This window comes from Anoplopoma fimbria, chromosome 18 (assembly GCF_027596085.1).
Source record: "Anoplopoma fimbria isolate UVic2021 breed Golden Eagle Sablefish chromosome 18, Afim_UVic_2022, whole genome shotgun sequence".
Lineage (NCBI taxonomy): Eukaryota > Metazoa > Chordata > Actinopteri > Perciformes > Anoplopomatidae > Anoplopoma > Anoplopoma fimbria.
The window spans coordinates 8811352-8831769 of NC_072466.1; the positions used below are offsets into that span (position 1 = coordinate 8811352).

A 20418-nucleotide genomic window follows, 5' to 3' on the forward strand; every position below is an offset into this window, starting at 1 on the left:
AGAGATGACTCTGCAGTCACAGTTCTTCTTCTTTGGTGCTTTTGCTGCCTCCTTTTAACTTTGTTAACTCCCATAGTCCTTCTCCACATAGTTTCAACTGGACATCATGGTACTGCAGCAAAAAGAAAGAAGGAGTTAATGTCCTTGGTATATTTAAACAGATTTGAGAAGAAGGTAAGAAGAAGTATTTGCTAAAATGGAAAAATACTGACATATTGAAACAAAAAAATTCATGGACTGACAAAAAAGCACTACTTTATACTGTTGTCTGATAAAGCGGTTGGCCTTATGGACTGAATAATTTAGGATCTAATTGATAAACAATTTTTCTGGCATTTCTCAGAATTGTGTAGATAGAGAGCATTGCAAAGAGAAACGTCAAACATTATTTAAACAAATAAAAGTACAAAAATCCAATTAAATTATTCCTCCTACAGTAAACTGAGCCCAGATTTCCCAGTGTCTTTATAAGTATAAAGCAAAGCCCTCCTTTCAGTTTTGTTCTGGACATGAAACTGGTGAGTTTTGGGTCTACAATACCTTCTCCAGGCTGCTGCGGTGTCCCAGACTGACCAAAGTCATGCCGAGCTGTTTACAGGTCCAGTACAGCTGTGCTTCCGCCTCCTCCGTCAGAGCACTGGTGGCCTCATCCAACACTGCAAACAAAAAAGATAATAAAAATGTTTTTAAAAAAACATAAAAGTTGTTGAAGAAAACTCCAGTTTGGGTCACCTCTAATACAGAGGACATGATGAAAATGTGCAAATGATAGATATGAACTGTAGGTGTTAAATCAAAGATTTAGAAATCCCCCAAAAAAGTCTTGCATCCTCAGATGATTTTAATGAATACAGAAATCCAAAACCTCACACCTGCATATTGGGGCTGCAGGTAGAAGAGACGAGCAAAGCAGAGACGCTGCATTTCACCTGGAGACAGAACATCATACCTGCAGAGAAAAGCTAGTTCAGATTCTGCATCATTGTGTTCCACATTTGAAGATTTAATAAACACATTTATTATTTCACTTTGTTGTGTTTTTCATCTTGCATCTCTCTTACCAGTTCCAGTCCACCTTTTCGTCCAGCCCGCCTGTGCGCTTCAGGAGACTCGACTGGAGCACATTTAGATTCAGAATCAGTGTTTGTTCAAAATCATAGTGGTGAAATATCCAAGGTGAATAAACAATTTAGCACAACAAATTGAAGATTAAAGTAGAAAGGAAGATACTGTGGGATAACGTCACTCACCACTCCAGCTAGTTCTAGGAATTGTATAATTCGGTCATCATCAGCTGACCCTGAAAAAAAGCAAACTCACATTATGAATATCACTTACTCAGATGACCAATTATATCAGTCATTTCCAGAGCCAGCATCAACACAAAGTTATGAATGAAACCAAGACCCAAGTTTAGATTGATATAAATATTGTACCTAAACACATTTATCTTCTTAGTGTAGTATTAAATTAGCTGCTTTAATCAAATAACATATTGCTGTCAGGAAACAATTTTAAATATGGGTTTCTTTGGCTTTAATGTATTAAAATGTTGAGATGGCACAAAACATGTGCAACTTAAGTGCTTTGTGCATGTATTTAATATAAAACTGTATGATTGATTTTTTTTTTTTCCACAACAACTAACTCCAATAAATGAATTAACAGCTATAACCTTTGAATGTTGCATTGTTTAAATGTGAAATCAGTGAAATCAGATACCTGATGCAGGGTAGATATCCTTCAATGGGTAGATCACCTTTGGGAAAGAGAGTTCCATTTAAGTTCGTTGATTTTTGATCTATACATTAATTATTAAACAAGTTACAAGCTTTATAGAGAACCAAAATAAAAAACAAGAAAGCTACCTGTTCACGCAGTGTGCCATCAGTCAGGTAAGGTCTCTGTGGCAGGAAGACGGTTCCTCTGGGCCCGAAGCATGTGGTCATGTGGACAAAACCTGAGGAGATGGGCAAAAAGGATCATGAGGCTACTCATCAGTACATTATTTTCATTGTAACAATTTGAATAAAGGAACTAAATGGCCTACAGTCTTACTTATTATTATTACAAGCTGAACTGGTCAGGAGATGCTACACCTTTTCAATACGCTCTTCCTGTCATATCTTTGCTCCCATTACAATCAAATGTCGTCCTTTCTTTCACTGAGTCAAACAGCCTCACTCTCGCTGCTCTCTCACCGCTGTGTGCCTCCCAGAGCCGGTTAAGGACCCTCAGTAGTGACGTCTTGCCGGTGCCTGTGTTTCCCACCACCAGTAGATTTGTTCCCTGGCTGATTTTCAGACTCAGATCCTCCACCAGTAGCTTGTCTGAGTAAGGAGATTTGTATGAAAGATGGTCCAGGATGAAGGCCGTGTCCGCAGGGCCCCCATGGATGTTGAAGTCACTGTATGGAGAAATAAAAAATAAAATAAAAACGTGGAGAATGAAAAGCTTTGATACAAGCACTTAATATTCATTTTTTTCAATTTTCTTTGCTCTTTGTCTTGTTTTTTAATTCCAAATTATACTTTTTGTGCAGCAGAGATCCAAGGGGCTCACACAAACCTGTCAAAGTCGTAGCTTTCCCCTGATGCCGGGTCATAGTCACACTGCTCGCGTAGGATGTCATCCATCACCTCCCTCAACTCCCCAATCCTGACCACACAACACACAACACACAACACACACACACACACATTTCAGTGATAGAGAGGTGGCTGGTATGCATGTATTCTGCTGTCATCATCTGTCCTCCAGGGAAGTGTATTTAGGTATGCAGTGTGATACCTGTGGGTGTATCCAGCCACATCTGACAGAGTGGTTGACAGGTCTATTAGCTGCGTGAAGCCATTTATCAAGTAGATGCACACAAAGGCGTTCTAAATATGAACAAGGAGAGGGAGAGCCAGAGCAGAGAGTAAATAAGAGACAGGATTATTGAAAGAAGTGTTTGAACACAGAACAAAAAGAAGTAACAACGAGCCACATCGTACGACAGCACATAAGAGAAAAGAGGAATTTAAGACTAGCTGATGACATTACTTAAAGTTGCTTATTTACATGTGTTGGTGACTGTTCTGAAGCTACATTACCTTCTTTATACAGTTAGAAGTGAGCTCTCTAACAAGAGGCATTCAAGCTGAGCGTGCATGTTTAAACATAAGAGAAAGCTTTTGCTGCCACCTATTGGTGACATTAGCAACACATTCACATTCAGCCAGCAATTCTGTGATGACAAACATTTTATAACCACTACCATATATAAACTAAACTCTGTAAAAAAAAAAAGGTAACAGGAGCACATATATACATAAATATATCATGATTTATTGTTTCTGCTATGAACTTATTTTCAAATTGTTTAAACTAGTGTACTCTTCTTTCACTCATATCTTCCTTTCATTCAATAAATGTGTTGCTGAGGATAATAAAGATTGATATATGACGTTGATTATAAACTGGGATTGGGAGAAACATTCTCACTTCTGACTGTATTAAAATAAAAAGATTAATTGTTTTTGACCTCTATGGCTACATTATTAAGGGTTCGTATTTTTTAGGTAAAGAAAGGTGCATTTTTTAAGAAATTAAAGTTCTTAGGAGTAGGTAAAGGAAAACAAAGATGCTCACCTTACTGATGAGTGCACTGAGATCACCAGGAGTGAGACCATCATAGATACCGGTGAAGATGGGAATGGCGATTATAATGTAGCTGAGGTAACCTCCAAGGTAGTCAAATGTGTTTACCCCGACTGAGAGAGGAGAAGTCAGAGGTTAACAGGTTTAATCAAAGCAATGGTTCAAATTTATGAGTCCGTGAGGGGGGGTGTGTAGGGTGTTCTTACTATAAAGCCAGAGCTCTTTGTTAATTAGACTCTTCTGAGTTTGTAACAGAGTCTGCAGTCTGCGATCGGTCCTCATGTGCTCCACTTTACCGGCTCTAAAAACACAGACAGCAGTATTTTTGCCAACTTGTACTGCTTTCACTCCATGGTGGGTGTGATTTGGTGTGTTAGAACGAGTCAAAAATAATCCCAGGATAGTAAACCATACCGTCAATATAGGTTATATGGTTACGATTGCAAGTACTTTCTGAAAACGTCTTTATTTCCATTTCATCAATTGAAGCAGGCATGATTCATGCATAAGACACAGTAAAATAAATGAGAAAAGGTTGACCTTGGTATATAAATCATGTGTGTTTGTGCCTCACCTGTAAAAAGCTGCAGACTCTGCATTAACACGGATCTGCATGTGCTTGAATCTGGAGATACAAAAACATATCTCTGAAAAAAAATCACTTTCAAGCAACACACCTTTGTTTTTAACAAAAATGTTATTCAACTGTTCTCCGTCAATACAGAATCACATTGTTTTGACTTGTGACAGTTAAATAGTATTCCTCTTTCATAGCTGACACACATCCTGTGTTATTTCCTGAAAGGCAAAAGGAACTGGGCCAAAGGCTACAGATACTTCCACTAAACAAAGGACTAATAAACACCGACAGGATTTGTGTCAAAAGAGCTTGCAAAAATGCTCTGTAGAAGTTCAGCGAACACACTTTTAAGTCGATCCTGCTCTGCTTGTCTGTCAGCACACATTCTTCTTGACACAGACACTTGTGTATTTGTCACCTCATTCACTGTGACAAACATGACTTACAGACTGGACTTACACACTTGGACTTACCTGAAGTCCCCTTCCAGTTTTTCCTGCTCATACAGAGTCGACACAATCGGCCCCATGAGGATTTTATTGGCAATGGTCCCAATCACAAAGTAGCCAAAGATACTCACAGGACCAATCCAGCCAGTGCTACGAACAAAGCAACTTTATTTATAGAACACTAAGGCGATTCGGAAAGCTTTACATAAGGTACTAAAACAATGTGACGGATACAATGAGAAGGAAAATGCATTAAAACTTAATAAAGTTGAACAAAATGAAAAGACCCAAAGCAAAGAAAAGATGATAATCAGAGAAATGTAAGTAAATTTGCTGCAATTACAGTGCAAAAATAGAGCTTCGCATTTTTAAAAAAAATCGCAAACATTTAAATATATTTAGTGTTGCAGCACACCTTTAGGGCTAAATCAGACACTTAGGAAATGTGCCTGTAGTGGGTCACTGACAACAAGTAGACTTTCCAGTTTCTTAAACCACACACAAAGAGCACATGGCACAGATACAAATTATATATAAAATCTAAGTCTTTGTTTTTTGACAATTGTTAATGTACATATGCCTCTCTGAAATACAAATACTGGCAAATGTGGCTGTAATAACATGATATCTTAACAGAGCACATGTCTCTGATGATGCATTAATTTCAGAGTAGGTGATAAATGTGTTTAAGAGCGTGACATATTACAGTGACCTCGGTACTCTACAAACTTACCTATGGAAGCAGTGGTAGGTGTAGTAAGCCAGCGTGAACGGTGATACAATCAAACGACTAGCCATGGTGCTCATCTGCTTACACAACCTCTCTGCATCCTGACTGATACGCTGGTCCCTGCAAGTTACACAGAGCAACACAATGAGAAAAAACAAACAAATTACTTGATTCCTCCTTATTATCAAGTTTAATCTTCTAATAATAAATATAAACTAAACTCTTTCACCTAATCTTACACCAAAAAAATTTCAGTCGATAGATTTGCTGATGATTTGTTGATAAATGTTGACGACTTAAAATTGCATATATGATTTTATTCATTTAAAAAGTCCTAGATAAGTCTACAAAGAGGTAAAACCATTAAAGCTTACGGATTGTCTATTTCCTCTCTCAGTACATTTAGTGTGTAATAGACTCGGCCCTGGAAGTAGGATGTATGGAGGCTCTCAGTTAGCATCCTCCTCCAGCTAACATACATCTGATTGCAAATGTACTGGTCGATACTTTTCAACTGGGAGAGGGAAAGAGGAACACAGAGAAAAAGAGAAATTGTCTATTAGAGTAAAGTAACACAGAGACAATAAACAGTGATTATATGAGGATCTCTGTGAAACTAACCAGAGATTTGATTCCTCATATTTCAGATGAGGCCTGCTGACGCTGCTCATGTAAAAAACAATGTGGTGAAATAAACTGTATGTCGAATATCAGTTGCCAAAGCTACGTGTTTGCAATTTCTCTGTTCCAACATCCAAGTACATGAGAGAAAGGCTGTAAAATGAACATGTCAGACTGGCCTGACCTTGTAAAGTTGCCATTGTCTATAAAAACAGCAATCAAAAATCAAATGTCATACAGTAAAATATAGGAAACAATTTACCCGATTCTTTCTTCGGTTTAATCTCAGCAAAATGTATCAGGGCACATAATGTACAGTATTGGGAATGTTGGATTTTTTCCCCCAGTTATTTTAATAGTAATTTTGAACTCTAATCAAATAAAATAAAATATTTGCCTTACAGGGATTCTTCACTCATAAAAATGATCATTTGTATATTCTTTTCTCACACCGTGTTACCTTGAATACTTGGAAAAAATGTGATTTTGCTCGCATGCCTCCACGATGAACAAAGAAGTTTGCAAAGTTTTAATGAATCTAAGCAAACGGGGGTCTCATTTAACCGCAGCCAAACTATACCAAACATCTGTAAAAACTCTCACACAACTCGTGCGGTATAACCCAAGTCACAATTGTCCTGTCGTATGCTAAATACTTCCCAAACACATGCATCTTCGCTATTTCAAACACTTTGATCATTAACATTTTCATGCTTGTTCAGGCACGCAGCTTGTCCGTGTGAGTGCTACTTATGTGGAAGTGCTTTGAATAGTAGGGTTTAAGCCAAGATGCAATGTTATTGTGACCTAGCATACAACTGGATAAATGACACCTGGATTATACTGCAAGAGTTGTGTGAGAGCATGCTAGAAAAACAAAGTTTTCTTCAAGAATTCAAAATTACATGGGGTCAATAGTTGATAAACAAATGTTCCTTTGTGGGTGAAGTATTACTTTAATGATAGTAAGATTAAGTATCGTAATAAGGTTACCGTGACATTGCTCTGCACAATAACAAACAAGTTAACTTAAACTTCAAATGTTAGAAGTAATAAAATGCTCATAACATACAGTATCCAAAAAGAAAAAGTCAAACAAGCTCCTACAGTAAATTGACAATTTTCCAGAAGTTGGCTTGAAAAAGAATAAACCCTTTTATCAATAATCTTTGTGATTATGCATTAACTATTGTTTAAAACAAAAAGAGGTTAGGTAAAAGTAATCTATATATTGACATGTAGAGTTGAGTTTGCACATGGGTGAAGAGTAGAAACTAAAGGTTGATCTCTTTCGGCTCATTTTGGGCTCCTATTATCAGTAGGGAGGTCAACTTGCACATCAACTTTTTTAAACAAAAAGTGAATAACATCCGCTCACAGCTCTCCACCACTACTGCCCTGCCCCTTCCAACTGCTGACCCACCGATTGACTCTGTCCAGACCCTCTGCTCCTTCTCCAGCATCACAAAGGAAGAGGTGGAGGACGTCATCAGGAAAATGAAGCCATCCACCTGTGCACTAGACCCCTTCCCTACAGCTCTGCTGAAGGCCAACATCTCTGCTGTCTCTCCACTCATCACCAATATCATTAACCACTCCCTCCTGGCCGGCCATATCCCATCTGCATTAAAAACTGCTGTCATCAGACCAACATTAAAAAAACCTACCCTTGATCCAGAAGTCCTCTCCAACTACAGGCCCATCTCAAATCTCCCATTTCTGTCAAAAGTTCTGGAAAAAACAGTTGCAGCACAACTCCAGGATCACCTCATACAACATCACTTGTTTGAAAAATTCCAGTCTGGTTTCCGCAATGGCCACAGTACAGAAACAGCCTTGGTCAGGGTCACAAATGACCTCCTGATGGCAGCAGACACCGGCTCCCCATCTCTCCTCATCCTCCTGGACTTAACAGCTGCTTTTGATACGGTTGACCACAATATTCTCCTTCACCGCCTGCAATACACCATTGGACTATCAGGAAATGTAAAGAACTGGTTCACCTCGTACCTCACTGACAGAACTGAGCACGTTGCCCTGGGCAAAGCAAAATCACACACCAACAACGTCACCTGCGGTGTCCCCCAGGGCTCGGTGTTGGGCCCCACACTGTTCTCACTGTACATGCTCCCCCTGGGTAGTGTCATTAGCAGGCATGGCTTATCTTACCACTGCTATGCTGATGATACACAGCTCTACATCAGGACAACCCCCACTTCTTCTGCCCCTCTGCCAACATCCACACTGACCACCTGCCTGGAGGAGATAGAGGCATGGATGAAGCTCAACTTCCTACAACTTAACAGCCATAAAACGGAAGCCATCCTTGTTGGCACGCCACATCAGCTCCGCTCCCCCACCATCACCAATATCACCTTCTCTGGCCAAAACATCCCCCTTTCCACATCCGTCACCAACCTCGGTGTTAAAATGGACCCAAACTTAATTTTGACACCCACATCAAACACCTCTGTAAGACAGCTTTATACCACCTCAGGAACATCGCCAAACTCCGCCAATCACTCACCCTGGCTGATGCAGAGAAGCTCGTCCATGCCTTTGTCTCCTCCAGGTTGGACTACTGCAATGCACTCCTCATTGGGATCCCTGGCAAGAGCATCCAGAGGCTCCAATACATTCAAAACAGTGCTGCCAGGGTCCTGATGAGGGTGCGCAAGCATGACCACATCACCCCCATCCTGAAATTACTGCACTGGCTCCCTGTCCCACTCAGAATTGAGTACAAGGTCTCCCTCCTCACCCACCAGTGCCTTCACGGACTTGCCCCCTCTACCTTCAGGAACTCCTCACCCCCCCCGAAAACCTCACGTACACTCCGTTCAGGATCCACTCACACCCTCCAAACCCGACATACGAAGCTGTGCACCATGGGTGATCGGGCCTTTTCTGCTGCTGCCCCTAGACTATGGAACGCCCTCCCTGACCACCTGAGGGCTCCACAGACTACAGCTCTTTTTAAACGGAACCTCAAAACCCATCTCTTTAAAAGAGCATTTAGCTAAACTTTCTTTGAGGTTCCCCCTTTTAATAGTTTTTTTGTTATTTTTTTCTCTGTAGCACTTTGAGATTCTTGAATATAAAGTGCATTATAAATAAAATTTATTATTATTATTATTATTATTAACTTGTGGCGCCACCCGTCTGCTCCTTCTACTTACCGTGGAGTTGAGCAAGATGAGCACCATAGCTGTGCCCACCAGACTCTGGAAGCCTGAGTAATCTTTGTCTGCCAGCACACTGTAGAAGTGACTGGGGAGGACACCCACTTGGTAAATGATCAGCTGCTCTGATAACAGAAAAAAAAGATCTGTCAGCGCATCGTTGGGACAACAAATACTTGTAAAATAATGTATGCAAATGAAGCAACCTTTGAGCCAACCTTTGAGCTACGGGTCACATGGAAAGAAAAATAAACATTGTATGTAGTCTAGTGTTATCTTTAGAATAGTTTTGAATGCATCAAAAGACATGGTCCAACAGGCATTGAATGTGTCTCATTATGAGGATTCATGTCAGAGACTGTATGTGACAATGTATTTACCACACTACTCCTCATCAAATAACTTTCATTAAAATCAGTTACCTGTCAGAGTGACCGCAAGCAGCGTCCCAAACATCAGGGCACTTTGACTGGTCCATGATGGGAACAGGACCTTCTGAATGCTGCAGAACCTCTGAATAAACGTCCAGTCTAATTTAGGTCTATGCACAGCCACATATAAAAACATACATATTAGAAAAAGGCAACTCTTGAATCTAATGAATTTGCAATGTGTGGTCACATGATGAACTGAGATATATTTGTTTGGATAAAGTTCTTGCCTTTGTATCAGTCACTTCCCCTTAAACCAACTTTTAAACTTCCCTGTCATTACAGTGTTGTACTACATGTTGCATTTTCACAGTTTCATTCTTTCTCATTATATTTAATGTCTTTAATTATTAATCTGCATGCTTTGCAGGAGTAGCTTCAGTCTTACCTTTTTCTCTCTTTGCCATTTGACTTTCCCAAACGAGGCATCTGCAGGGGACTAGTGTTTTAAACAAATATAACTTAATATAAAAGCATATGTTTCTCTGCTGCTGTAAGCGAATATCACCTTGCAGGTCGAGGCTACCTTTGCACTAACGTTAACGATGAGGAAGCCAAAGATTATAAGAGTTATCTACCGACTGGATTCACCAACAAACTTGTGCAAAACCAGCTTACATTGCCATCTGAATAACTTATAACGACTAATTAGATTAAATGTTGTCTAACTATTACATTGCAGCTCCACTGTGCACTGAGGCTGGAAGGATGTTTGGTAGGGGGAAATAAAAGTCCGGATTTCCGGTGTAAATGATTCTGTTTCTTCAAAATAAAAGGTTAAAAAGTCAGTTTTTACAGGCTTATGACAAAACCATTAGTGACATACAGGAGATGCATGCCTATAAAAGCTGTAACATGGACCAATTCAAATTAACGTAGCTTTATTGGCATAGATTTTGCCAAACATTAAAATAAAAGTACACAATCATTTTAATATAAATAACGTTTACACACATTAATATCTCTCTAAAAACCCCTTTTTTTAATCTTTTTTTAAAAATATAAAATATACACAAGCTATTTGAACAGAGAACATGTTCAATAAAAGTATGTTATTTGTCCTGTGGCTACTATTTGTAAGGTAATAGGAGCCACATCTCGCCAACCACAGTGTTAAATACCAAAAAGAAGTGGGCATGGGCCAATAAAAGGCTATTAATATGTGTGGGTACCTGGGTGTGGCCCTACTTGAAAGGCTTGAAAATAGTGCTTGAACAATACCATTATTATAAAACAACTATGTCACAAAAGAAAATGTTTTAATTATGACAAAACATGATTCTTATCATTCATGCTTGGTCACATTTTTGTTGAATAATACTCACTTAATAAACTAGTGTTAACAGCTTAACTATTTCATTAGCTGCTAAATACATAATGGTGCGAGATTGCACAGGTAAAGTCAGGCCATGTGCTTACCTCTTTGAGAGTTCAATTTATAGATCTCAGGGAACCACTGATTGGGCTGGATGTGCATTAGGGTTACAAACCAGACAAATACAAACCTTATCTATGTTGTTCAAAGGTTAAGCATGCACCCAATGGGTTATTTCGGTGAAGGGAGTAAAACACATAACACTACATGCTTTCCCCCACTATTGACAAAACAAAAATGCAGTTTTTCTGGATGTGTGCAGCACTCTACACACATGCAACTTTAAATTATTCTCTCTCTCACTTGAGTTTTTCTGTCATCTTGTTAAAAGGCAAAAGTTCAAGCAAAGTAACTAACATTTATTTCTAATGTTTGTTTTTTAATCAGATGATTTCCCGTCAACAAAAAGTCTTACATCAGCCACTGATAACTGTAACATTATTTATTGATCCTCTTCAGAATTTCAGAAGTGAACCTTTCTTGCAAGGACCCTGAAAATGAAATGCATTCAAATGTGTTTTTTTGGAAGATTTTATTCTCCTTGTTTCCATTTTTTTTTTTCAAAAGGATACAATCCTTTTATAACAGAAAAGAAATGCGGGAAATGGATGGTAATAATAGACCTGTACATATTGATGAGTACTTAGTATAAATGCTCAGGCAATACAATTCTGACATAAATATTAAAGCAAATCATTATTGGAACATTACAACAGCAAATAACAAGCAATTAAAACATTCTGACAAGTGCTAGGATCAATGTTTTTTATATACTGTTTAAGTACAAGTGTTTTAATTATACCGTTTAAGGAAGGCCAGCTGAAAAGCCGCCTAAATATGATTCTTGAAATCAAGTATGAATAATGTAGATTTAGATTTTTTATATAGCAACAATTCAGCTCAAGTTAGGTAACATGGCAAAATACTTTATCAAAAATAGGTTATATTAATTTTTAAGCTTTAAAATGATTATTCAGAGCACTTAACTTACACTTGACACAAAATTACAAATGTTTTTATGAAACAAGCACAAAACATGTACAAAAAGGAGGTAATGATATAGATAATGCTGACTATGATAATGCAGATACAATCTTTATGATACAACAGACCTGCTTCTCCAGTCTTTCAAAATTAAATAGAGATTGTGTAACTACCCCTTCACCTGTGAACTTGCTCCATCCTTATTTTATTTAAGCGGGACAATAACTATGAAGTGAAATTACATCACACATTACTGATTAATGTTTTGGTTTATTTTGAGAGCATGGAATTCTCCAATAACATGTTCTTCTATATTTCGATCAAAATGTAAATTAACAATATATTCCTCATAATTGAATGCAAGCATCATGACAGTACATTTGATACTTTTTATTGGCAAAGTTCCAGTTAACACTTAAAATGTGTCTACTGCAGGTGGATCTTAAAGGATAAGGCTGGTGATGTTCTATATTGTCATTCTCAACAAATCCTATGAAAAAGGCTAAAACCAACAATACTTTCCTACTTCCTCTAGTTTGTGGCTCTGGGCCCCGAAGCACACTGGTCCCTAATGAAAATGAAAATATTTTAAAATGGGTCACAAATATATACGTTGATTAGAAAAAAGCCTTAACTATTCCTTAAAATAGCTGGGGTATTGATACTCAAACAAAAACTATTTGTTGTGGACTATTTTCAGCAGGGGATTGATACACATTTGGTGCATTCACACTGTTAGAATGGTGTGTGTGGGATTAACTCAGTATAAACTACAGTGCCTATGCTCATCATAATGATGGAACATGTAATATTTTTTGGACAACAATGGAGCTCAATGGCACAGAGGAATATTGACAATAATAATAATAAAAAAAGAAAAAAAAGAAAAGAATATCACCAAATTTATACTTGAAAATCAGTTTCTGTCGTGCAGAAACAGAGCCTTATCTTGTGTCGAAACAAGCAGCATGTTCACAAGTGCTCTTTGCCTTCACCACGAGGTGAACGTGTCAGCAGTAAATGACAGTTTGCACACAACACTCAGGCAAGGTTTAAGATCCTAAAGATGAGAGGCACCACACTGACACAACTAAAACCAACAACACTGTAGACAATGTAACGGTACGGCAGCTCCACTTTCATGTGCTGCCTCGCTTGCCTTACATCATCCGAAGGCAGCCCAAACAGTCGACATAAGAACGGAATAGTCACGGCTTTCATAACCATTCTCGTGACGAGGATGACAGCGACTCCGATGAAGAAGCGCAGCAGAGCGAGGACCACCAAACTAGTGCTGATTGGCGGTAGAGTTAGAGGAAGTGAGGACAGCGGTGGATCCAGCAGCAGCCCCAGCTGATAGTTCACATGGGTAGCGATGGCAGCTCCCGCCCCGGTGCCCAGAGCCTGAGCCGTATCACCCCGAGAGGTGCTCCAGGAATCCAGAGAGAAAGCCACAAGTCCTAGGCTCACATGGGACACGATAATCACAAGAGGAGCAAAGTGGTCCGTCATGTAGAAGCTGTCGATCTTGCCCAAAATTGGCTGGAAAAAGGCTAGAATAAGAAGGCTGTAGAGGAAGCCAGTGATAACCTCCTGAAACACAAGAACACAAATCATTGTAAACAACATGAGAAGTTAAAATGAAAATATAATAAGACATTCAGTAGCATCAATTTCTATATCATCAAATGAACAACAAAAAAATAATAATCAGGTGAGCTGCTGACGTATAAACAGAGGTTACGGTCGTTGTCCTGCAGAACATAAACAACATTTACTAAAATGAGTTGCCTGACAACAAAATCTGATCCAATCATAAATACTGGCTTTGATTTGTTTATTGGCTCTTCTTAATATTTCCTCAGATCATAAAAGTTGAAGTTCCTGAGAATGTTATAACCATAAAAGAATGGAGCATGGGTGGATGTTGTGCATATTAACGTTATGCATTAACGTTAAAATATGTAAAAAGGAAAAAATAGTTTACCTATAGAAAGATAAAATATGCACAAGCTATTTGAACAGAGAACATGTTTGACCAAGCTGAGGTAGACCTCACTGAGTTAACCTTCTGAGCTGGGACTACAGGTGTCAGTGGAGGCTAAGTGTGAGCAGCAGCAGTGAGGGTCTATTTATTTCATATTATTTATTTAATTTACTTACCAGAATAGAATGCATCCCCATGTAGACTCTGCTTACACACACCAGGATACTCCAGCTGAGAGCCACACCAAAGCCAAAGAGGAAGGGATACTAAGAGCAAAAACACACAGACACGGGATAAAAAAATATAAATATAGATATTAAAAGGTTGCCGAAGAGGAGCACTCACATAAAGCCTCACCAGGAGGCTCATGGACCCATTTTGCAGGACTACATTTTCCTCAACAGCCTTTTGACTATGACCAGAATATACAGCAAAATAAGCTACGGGTGGCAGTAGGTTCAAGTCCCCTCACAGGACAAGTACAGAGTGTGGACTTTTAGCTAGAAAGGTGCCAGTTATCCTCATGGGCACTGCCGAGGTGCTCTTGAGTAAGGCACTAAACCCACATATGCTCCCTGGAGACGGGGATACTAGGATGTAGAGTCAGAGACCACTAGCCCAGCATAATTTACATAAAATCTGTATTCACGGTCAGCGGAAATACTAGCTTTCAAAAACCACAGTGCATAGTCTTTTTATTTAATGCATAGGTCATTGTGTGAAAACAATAATCTACAGCCATGCTCTCGGCTCTGTGTTGTTGTACCTCGACACAGTGGTGCTTTGAGCTTAACGCTACTGTCAGCATGCCAACATCAACACAATGACAATAACATGCTGATGTGATGTTTACAATGCGTACTAGCTTAGTTTCTCGCAAGTTAGCATGCTGACTTTTGTTAGATAGCACTAAACACAACGTGCAGTTGAAGCTTATGGGAATGTCATTAGTTAAGCAGGTATTTGGTCAAAAAGCAAAGTATTGGACAAATTGACATTTTGACTGCATGATGGCACTTGATAGGGAGGTAAGGGATCACCACAGTCATTACAGTTCATCCTGAGGGGAACGTGAATGTGCATAGCAAATTTGATGGAAATCATTATTTCCATCGTGACGTTTTACAAAACTACAAATATCAATTTCATGGTGGTGCTAAAGGTGAAAGACAAGGGCTAGGCTAACACGCTGAAACTGCCTCCTGCCTTGGAAGCTGTTTTTAATCTGCATCTTATCTTTTGCAACCTGTTTCTCTGAAAGGTCTCAGTTCCTCAACCTTCCATAACAGTGAACTTGACGACACCAAAGGAGTTCAGGCAGTTCAAACAACTGCCTGAACTCAACTCAAAGATCTTATGCACGTGTACAACAAGAAAAAGAGCATTTTTCTCTCTTTTTATCATTACACATACTGTGTGCTAAAGATGCAGAGGTTGGCTGATTTAACTACAGATTTTGTTATACAGGATGCACATGGGACCCATGAGAAAGATAATAATACATTATATCCAAATCAAATCCCTTAGTGAAACAATTTAGGTTTATGGTTCAACTTTTGAAAATGTTATTGAAGAGGACAAATAAACAGACTGGAGTGGGTTCTTGCCTCTCAAATGATCTGAGGGCTGAAACCAAACATCAGCCAAGTTTCCTTTAGGTTGGCCATCAAGTTACTCATGAAAGGTAATTAGCGACTGCCCCGTCATTAAGTGGAAAGGTTCAATAGCTTTGAGCTCTCTAATCTGGCTGATACTACACTACACTCTTTACTCTTGTTAAACTCTCCAGCAGTGAAGTAACCCTCCAAATTCCAACATCCTGTCCTCCATCTTTACCAACAAAGACACTCACAGTAACATGTGATCTCTAATCCCTGACTGTCTAACTTTGTTCCTTTGCACTGTTGTCCATTTCTTTAAAATGTTTACAGATACTTTCACTTCCCCTATTGTACAAATACAATCATCCCGTCTCTCTGTGTGTGTCTTACAATGTGGAATGGTGAGTATTTGTTTATCTAATAATCAAAAGTACGTTTTCCCTGCTAGCCTGTACTCCTCTGACACACCCTGTCATGTTTTAACAGTGTGCTTAAACAGAGGAATGTTTTTTGGATCAGGTTCATTCACTTGAACCTTGAAACTGTGGCTCTAAGGGCCTTGAACATCTGAGACTTTGGTGCATCTGTCCACCTTCCCTGTGGGTTATTAAAACGTGCTCATAACATAGCTAGAACAATGAATTATGATGCAATGTGGAAAAGAACAACACTGACTGAGCAATGAGATATTTGTTAATTATACATCGTATATATTAAGTATATATCCTTTTGCGTTTAAGTACACATTAGCTCAGCTGGAATACTCTCCTGGTGTGCAGCGTCTTGAGTAGTTTGTGTAATGAAACACAAATATGCGCCATGTAAGCATAATATCAATTTCCTTTTTTTTTTTTTCCTCGACACAAGGCCATACAAGACAGGACATAGTGGGAAAGAATGGACTGATCATGTCAGTTCAAGGTTTCCAAGCTGGCGCTGACATAATGAAATATTTTCACATTAAAGGAAAGAAAATACTAGCCTTCATAGAAAAGGAGCAGAAAAGCCATCCCACACATGAAAGGCCATTTTTTTTTCTGTGTGCAATTTTGTTTAGGCAGTCAAATTTGACAGTGCTTTAGTATTATCAAGACAACTAAGGCTGCAATTTTAGATTATTTGCAAAAACATAATTTCTCATATCCCAAGTTGACATGTTCAAATTGCTTGTCGTTGTCCAAAACCTAAAGATATGAATTAAGCATCATATCAAAGTAGACCAAGAAAAAAAAAACAGAAATCGATGCGTCTTGTTTCGGTAATTTGACTAATCAATTAATCAAGTAAGTAATTTTATCTCTGATGGATAGCTTTACAATTCATCAAATTATAACATAAAATAATCCTTTATTAGTCCCGCAGTGGGGAAATTTACAGGATTACAGCAGCATAGAGGATAGTGCAAAAAAGAGACATAGTAAAGATCAAAATAAGTATTATAAATAAGCAAATGAGCAATAAAAACCCCAGTAAAAAACAGTAAAGAATCCACAGTAACTATTATATATACTATATGTAAATATTATATAAAACAGACAGAAACTATTATAACTATTGTATTGCACAGTGTATTAGTGTCATATTAGTGTCATGTGGCCTACTGGGATGTACATTTCTAAAATACTGTATATCTCTGACGGATAGCTTTCCAATTCATCAAATTATGACAAACTTGCCAAAACTGTGAATATGTTGGTTTGGTCCCTGAATATGAGACAGTTGGATCAGGCCTTGGCATGTCCACTTCTGCATTAAAGCTGTAGAAGTGGACATGCAAGCTGTACATTTCTACAAATACTGTATATATATCTCTGACGGATAGCTTTCCAATTCGTCAAATTATAACAAACACTTCTGCATTAAAGATGTGCATTTCTACAAATACTGCACATCTTGCATGTCCACTTCTGCATTAAAGCTGTAGAAGTGGACATGCAAGATGTACATTTCTACAAATACTGCACATCTGGAGTGGTTCTCAGTGTGTGTGTGTGTTTGAACAGTGCTCACCTGCCACCGTCCATAGGTCAGCATGAAGAGGCAGAAGGGGATGGCCGTCCCCGTCATAGCGTGGGTGGACGGCATGCTGTACTCGGAGTTGTAGAAGACCTCCACCTTGACCACAGGAGGGGAGGCCGGCCTGGACCAGCGGACCATGTCCTTGGTGGACTGTCCCACGAACAGGTTCCAGGCCCAGACCACGATGAGCCTCCTGCTGACCAGGGCGTCGATGTTCCAGAAGAGGAAGGGGAAGAAGACGATGAAGAACATCTCGTTGCCCAGCTCCGTCCCGAAGGTGAACAGGTAGAACAGGAGCTTGTTCTGGATCAGGAACTCTTGGCCCTGGTCTCCGGTGAGGGAGTTCCTCCGGAGGGGCTTGGCTCTGGTGGAGTCCGGGTCCTCATCAGGCCTCCCGGTACCGTCACCCTGCAGCCCGTTAACCTGCGCATCCCCGTTCCCCACACCGACCTCCGAGCCCGGTGCATCCTGCAGGCCCCTCCTCCTCAGCCCGGGACAGTCCGGGTCCGGGTCTCCCCCGTCCAGCTCGGTCTGCTTCACCGGGAACGTCCCTTTAACGCCGCACACATACTGAAACCTCGCGACATGACGGGGGTCTTGCAGACAATTACACATCTGGATAAACTTCCTCACAAAGTCGTTCGCCATGATTTAAATAAAGAATTAAAGGAAATAAAGGTTTGTTATAATATACACAACGCTAAACAATAGCGTGCATGATCCTCGAGAGCTTAAGGAGAAGAGGAGCTGGGTGTCCGTGGCTTTTTCCTCCTAAAAGACTAATTTAACCAGCATGCATGCAGCAGCTTCGCTTCACTGCCGGCTGTTTAAATCACAGACCTTGTACACCGGCGTGGACGGCAGCATCCAAAGTCCATTAAAGCGTCCACGGTTAACCATTACTTTCGTGCAGGATCCACATTCACGCCGCCACCAGCTCACTAACTGCGTCAGGCAGTTATTCCCGTGTTGACTCCGCTTCTTCTTCTTCTTCTTCTTCTCTTCTTCTTCGTCTGATTTAATGTCAGTCGGTCAATGTGCAAAACGTGTAAGCACTCCCCCCTGCTGGAGTTGTGGTGAATTACAAGTATTAAAAAATAATCAAATTCTGCCTTTATACAGTACCAGTCAAAAGTTTGGACACACCTTCTCATTCAATGGTTTTTCTTTATTTTTATTTTTCACATTACTATTCCCTATTTCATATTTATAATTCTACTATAATAATTGCTGTTATTATAAGTAGTCTTATATTTTTTTCCTTCGTTACTCTGCTTACTACTCTTATTATACAGTACCAGTCAAACGTTTGGACACACCTTCTCATTCAATGGTTTTTCTTTATTTTTATTTTTCACATTACTATTACTATTCCCTATTTCATATTTATAATTCTACTATAATAATTGCTGTTATTATAAGTAGTCTTATATTTTTTTCCTTCGTTACTCTGCTTACTACTCTTATTATACAGTACCAGTCAAACGTTTGGACACACCTTCTCATTCAATGGTTTTTCTTTATTTTTCTTTATTTTTTTTATTTTTTTCTACATTGTAGATTAATATTGAAGACATCCAAACTATGAAGGAACACATATGGAATTATGTGGTAAACAAACAAATGCTCAACAAACCAGAATATGTTTTATATTTTAGATTCTTCAAAGTAGTTGAATGAGAAGGTGTGTCCAAACTTTTGACTGGTACTGTATGTTTTTGTTCCTAGCAGTGGATAACCAGTGGTGGATTTAGTATTCAGGTACTATATTTAACCCTTTCATGCATAGAGGTCACTACAGTGGACAGCTATTCAAATGTTGTTTTCTTGTATATGCATCTTGTGGCTTTGTGCCCTGGGTGCTTTGCCAATTATCATAAAAGGTAGTCTGCACATTTTCTTTGTATATACATATATTATTTTATAGTTTTCACATCTTTATATATAATTCTATTCATTTGTTTGTTAAATACATATTTTCTTCAGTTGAAAACAAAAACGCATGCTGTCCACCTGAGTGGACATGTAAAAATCTCTTTGAAAAAGCTGGATTAAAAAAACTAAAGTTCAAATCTTGTTTTTCCATGCCTAAAGAGTAATAAAAACACTTGGTAAAAAAAATCCTGACTGAGGTTTTCATAATTCATGCATGAAAGGGTTAAATAAATAAAAAACATAGTAAAACACCTGAATATAATTAAAAGTGCTGCATCCAAAATGATACAAAGTGTTTTATTTTGTTGGATGAATATGAACATACAAGCAGTATTTAATGTTATTGCTTGTAAATGTGGAGCTAATTTAAAAACCCTACTGTTGGGTGGATTCATCTATATCAGTCTATTGTAGTTTGTAAACTGATCTTGTTTTTTTCTATGTACCCTCTTTATTCACAAAGTAACTAATAACTACAGGCAGGGGCGCCGTGGGGCCCATGATGGAGGGGGCCCAGAGAGGCCCCTAATGATGATGAAATTATAATACAGAAAAAATTCAGAGTTAGTGAGTTAGTATTCAGAGTGCTCAGTTCTTCCCCTACTGTACATGTCAACTGTCATGCTGTTCTTCTTTCACAAATATGGTAATGATAGTCAAAAATACCATTAAAATGCATAATTGTATGTAAAATAGCATCAAAAATTTTTGCCGCTGTGTTGGGGGCCCTGTAAAGATTCTTTTCATGGGGCCCAAAATCCCTAGCGGCGCCCCTGACTACAGGTGTCACACCCCCCATCAAGCTGCTGAAAATTCCACTGATACACTTTATACTCTGTTCGCACTGCCAAAACAAATGTTTACACTGCACTGTTTGCAAAA

At 38.9% G+C, this 20418-nt stretch overlaps 2 protein-coding genes across 2 annotated transcripts; both read right to left on the reverse strand.

The window, feature by feature from the left end:
* Window positions 1-10: 10 nt before the first annotated feature.
* abcd4 (ATP-binding cassette, sub-family D (ALD), member 4) lies at window positions 11-10359 on the reverse strand. Its single transcript, XM_054618056.1, has 19 exons — window positions 10024-10359; window positions 9627-9745; window positions 9202-9329; window positions 5776-5915; window positions 5405-5521; window positions 4696-4821; window positions 4217-4267; window positions 3849-3943; window positions 3634-3755; window positions 2791-2882; window positions 2569-2658; window positions 2202-2407; window positions 1869-1960; window positions 1723-1759; window positions 1251-1300; window positions 1062-1114; window positions 873-949; window positions 541-656; window positions 11-112 (listed from the first exon to the last, which is right to left on the reverse strand). Exons 1-19 carry the CDS (start codon window positions 10062-10064, stop codon window positions 17-19), a joined length of 1848 nt encoding a protein of 615 aa, XP_054474031.1. The 5' UTR covers window positions 10065-10359; the 3' UTR covers window positions 11-16.
* Window positions 10360-11532: 1173 nt separating this feature from the next.
* LOC129107153 (sphingosine-1-phosphate phosphatase 1-like) lies at window positions 11533-18603 on the reverse strand. The gene is made up of 3 exons (XM_054618554.1): window positions 17593-18603; window positions 14158-14247; window positions 11533-13587 (listed from the first exon to the last, which is right to left on the reverse strand). The coding sequence occupies exons 1-3, from the start codon at window positions 18247-18249 to the stop codon at window positions 13036-13038; spliced, it is 1299 nt and encodes a 432-aa protein (XP_054474529.1). The 5' UTR covers window positions 18250-18603; the 3' UTR covers window positions 11533-13035.
* Window positions 18604-20418: the final 1815 nt, after the last annotated feature.

What these genes read in the sequence shown, in the direction of transcription:
- abcd4 (XM_054618056.1), bottom strand. Translation starts at nt 10,064, where the DNA reads ATGCCTCGTTTGGGAAAGTCAAATGGCAAAGAGAGAAAAAG. An exon ending in TCATCTTGCTCAACTCCACG is followed by an intron (nt 5,916 to 9,201) that starts GTAAGTAGAAGG and finishes TCCCTCTCCCAG; the next exon opens with TTGAAAAGTATCGACCAGTA. An exon ending in GTGGCTGGATACACCCACAG is followed by an intron (nt 2,659 to 2,790) that starts GTATCACACTGC and finishes TTGTGTGGTCAG; the next exon opens with GATTGGGGAGTTGAGGGAGG.
- LOC129107153 (XM_054618554.1), bottom strand. Translation starts at nt 18,249, where the DNA reads ATGGCGAACGACTTTGTGAGGAAGTTTATCCAGATGTGTAATTGTCTG. An exon ending in TGACCTATGGACGGTGGCAG is followed by an intron (nt 14,248 to 17,592) that starts GTGAGCACTGTT and finishes TTTTGCTCTTAG; the next exon opens with TATCCCTTCCTCTTTGGCTT. An exon ending in TGGGGATGCATTCTATTCTG is followed by an intron (nt 13,588 to 14,157) that starts GTAAGTAAATTA and finishes CTTGTGTTTCAG; the next exon opens with GAGGTTATCACTGGCTTCCT.